At 41.9% G+C, this 3,052-nt stretch overlaps 1 protein-coding gene across 1 annotated transcript; it reads right to left on the bottom strand.

Moving 5' to 3' along the window:
* Positions 1 to 1,552: 1,552 nt before the first annotated feature.
* On the bottom strand, positions 1,553 to 2,888 carry LOC111982733 (von Willebrand factor A domain-containing protein 5A-like). Its single transcript, XM_024014334.2, has 3 exons — positions 2,695 to 2,888; positions 1,920 to 2,137; positions 1,553 to 1,696 (listed from the first exon to the last, which is right to left on the bottom strand). Exons 2-3 carry the CDS (start codon positions 2,134 to 2,136, stop codon positions 1,623 to 1,625), a joined length of 291 nt encoding a protein of 96 aa, XP_023870102.2. The 5' UTR covers position 2,137; positions 2,695 to 2,888; the 3' UTR covers positions 1,553 to 1,622.
* Between the last annotated feature and the right edge of the window lie 164 nt (positions 2,889 to 3,052).

The raw sequence follows: 3,052 nt of genomic DNA, 5'->3' as shown, positions 1-3,052 counted from the left end.
GATTGGACAAACTTAATGCGTTTAGAACAGTTAACCAAAATTATCTAAATGAATTACATACTAATACCTTAACTGTTCCATTATTAGCGCCAGTGGCTAACTGGGTCACCCTAACCCTAACCAGAATCCTAACAGTTCGATAAATCCTTGTGCTGATGCTTTGAGTAATACAATCACAATAAATAGAACACTGCAGGAGCATCAACACAGTCGTTACAATTCCCATCGATTGGAATAACAGGTATTTGGAATTAGGTTAAACACAGACATTACACCCTTAAAATTACCTTCGGAACAGTTGTCGATCATAGTTCTAATACTTTCTAAAGCATCCAAACCTGAAACCCAAATGTAATTGGTTTATGTTAGTTCGTACATTCCCACTAACAAAAAGCTCTATCTATTAAAGATCACAATTCAACATTACAGTACTTCTACCCAAAATACACTGAAACAAAAAATATAAACGCAACATGTAAAGTGTTGGTCCCGATGTTCATGAAGCTGAAATAAAAGATGCCAGAAATTTTGGTAAGCTCAAATAAAATGTTGTGCACAAATTGGTTTACATCCCTGATAGCTGAGAATTTCCCATTTGCCAAGATAATCCATCCACTTGACAGGTGTGGCCATATCAAGAAGATGATTAAACAGCATGATCACTACATCAGTGAACCTTGTGTTTGGGGACAAAATAAATGTGCAGTTTTGTTCATTACAACTCCGACAAGAGTCTCAAGTTGAGGAGAGCATGCATATTGTGTCATGCTGACTGCAGGAATGTCCACCAGAGCTGTTGCCAGATAATGAATGTTACCATAAGCCGCATCCAACGCCGTGTTAAGAAAATTTGGCGCACGTACGTCCTAAGGGCCTCACAACCTGCAGACCCACGTGGTTATGGCGTTGTGATGGGTGAGTTCGATTTGCTGATGTCAACGTTGTGAACAGAGCTGCCCGCATGGCTGCGGTGGGGTTATGTACTGCAGGCAGACGCTACGGACAAACGAACACCAATTGCATTTTATCGATGGCAATTTTGAATGCACAAAAAAATACCTGACGATATCCTGAGGCCCATTTTTTTTTAAAGGCATCTGTGGACCAACAGATGCATATCTATGTTCCCAGTCATGTAAAATCACAATAATATTAGATGCATTTAAAATGACTGGTTCTCCTCATGATGAACTGTAACTCCGTAAAATCTATTAAAATTTTTGCACTGATTGCGTTTTATAGTTTTTGTTTAGTTAAATTCAACATTATAACAATGTTGAGTTCCAACATTTCTGTAAAAGTTTATTGAAGTGTGCAATAAACCACATTTGAAAATTGTATTCATTTGAATTAACCCTTAAAATGAATAAAAACATGTAGTTTATTCAAAACATGCAGACTTTAAACAATGAACCCATTAAGATCCACAATCTTAATACAACTGAACAGGATCATATTAACCAGGGTTAGTATTAACTCAGTAATAGTGATACGTAAGCATATTGAAATAGAGACATGTAACTTGTTCTTAAACAAATAGACTCGTGCTGACCTTGTACTCTTTTTTGCTCAACTTTAACTTGACTAGAGGACCTCATTTTCATCTGCAGACTACAACCCCATCACCTATGGGCATGGCGCTTACTGAGCCATACCACAACCCCATCACCCATGGGCATGGGGCTGTGATACAACACTGATAAAAGAACGGAAAACACACAGTCACTGGGTTTACAAACATGAAGGTACATGCACCGAACACATATATGACTAAACAATGGATTCTGCTCACAACGTGCAGGGCACAGTTTTGAGACACTTCAGCTCGCGGTGGTTACCATTTATTTAGCGCTGTTTACATATCTGCATAAAATAATTTCCTTGCACAGCCTCTCCCCGTCACACAAACACTCACTCACTTGGCGTCGGGACTTGTCTGCGTAGCAGCTGTCCATGCAGGGCCTCTCCATCTCCTTTGTGGACAGCGATGAAGGCAGTAAAGGCACTGCTCACTCCTGATTGGACGCTGAGCTCTATCACCTTCTCTTTCACTCCCTCCTTCTCACCATCCTGCTCTCTCTCTTCCACCTCCAGGGATTGGATCAGGGTTCGAGCACCCAGCCTGTGGACGGTCATTCTGGAGAGGAGGGATAGAGAGAAGAGGTAGAGGAAAGAGAGAGATAAGAGTTAGATGTGGGAGAGGAGGGATATAGAGATTAAGACAGTGGAGTGGGGGAGAGGAGGGATATAGAGATTAAGACAGTGGAGTGTGGGAGAGGAGGGATAGAGAGATTAAGACAGTGGAGTGAGGGAGAGGAGGGACAGAGAGATTAAGACAGTGGAGTGGGGGAGAGGAGGGATAGAGAGATTAAGACAGTGGAGTGAGGGAGAGGAGGGACAGAGAGATTAAGACAGTGGAGTGGGGGAGAGGAGGGATATAGAGATTAAGACAGTAGAGTGTGGGAGAGGAGGGATAGAGAGATTAAGACGATGGAGTGGGGGGAGACGAGGGTCGATGATAAGATKGGGGTACCTACAGAACTATATAAATATATATCAAATCATACTACATAGCTGAAATGCATTAGAAGTGCTGGCACAGTTTCTATTAATGGAGTGTCATAGCAGTGTTGCCTGAAAATAGTGGCACATTCCCTTAATGCATCTGACCAAGGCCTGCAGTGTTGTTTTTACCCAGTGTCCTCTGCAGGCTTAAGACTGAAGCTCAGCTGGTTCTCAACAGGCTGCTTGGCCAGGCTGTACTTCACTATCACCGAGCCCTCTGTGTCCCCTGAGCTCTGAGCAGGGGAGAGAATGAGAGAGAGCGAGAAGGAGAAAGAGACAGACAGAACGAGAGAAAGAAAACAAGGAAATACAGAGTTTAGTAAAAACACGTGGACCGTGACCCAAAAAATTGTTGTCTTGCAAATAAGTTATGACCTTACCCTGTCTCTTATACACATCTTAGTAAAAACACGTGGACCGTGACCCAAAAAATTGTTGTCTTGCAAATAAGTTATGACCTTACCAGTGTCATTTGAACATTGACATA

This window comes from Salvelinus sp. IW2-2015, linkage group LG22, assembly GCF_002910315.2.
Source record: "Salvelinus sp. IW2-2015 linkage group LG22, ASM291031v2, whole genome shotgun sequence".
Lineage (NCBI taxonomy): Eukaryota > Metazoa > Chordata > Actinopteri > Salmoniformes > Salmonidae > Salvelinus > Salvelinus sp. IW2-2015.
Note: the sequence above shows the minus strand (reverse complement) of the source record. Positions and strands in the feature narration are given on the sequence as shown.

Coding starts and splice junctions, on each gene's coding strand:
- LOC111982733 (XM_024014334.2), bottom strand. CDS start 2,136: ATGACCGTCCACAGGCTGGGTGCTCGAACCCTGATCCAATCCCTGGAG. Junction 1,697..1,919: donor CAGACAAGTCCCGACGCCAA/GTGAGTGAGTGT, acceptor TTCTTTTATCAG/TGTTGTATCACAGCCCCATG.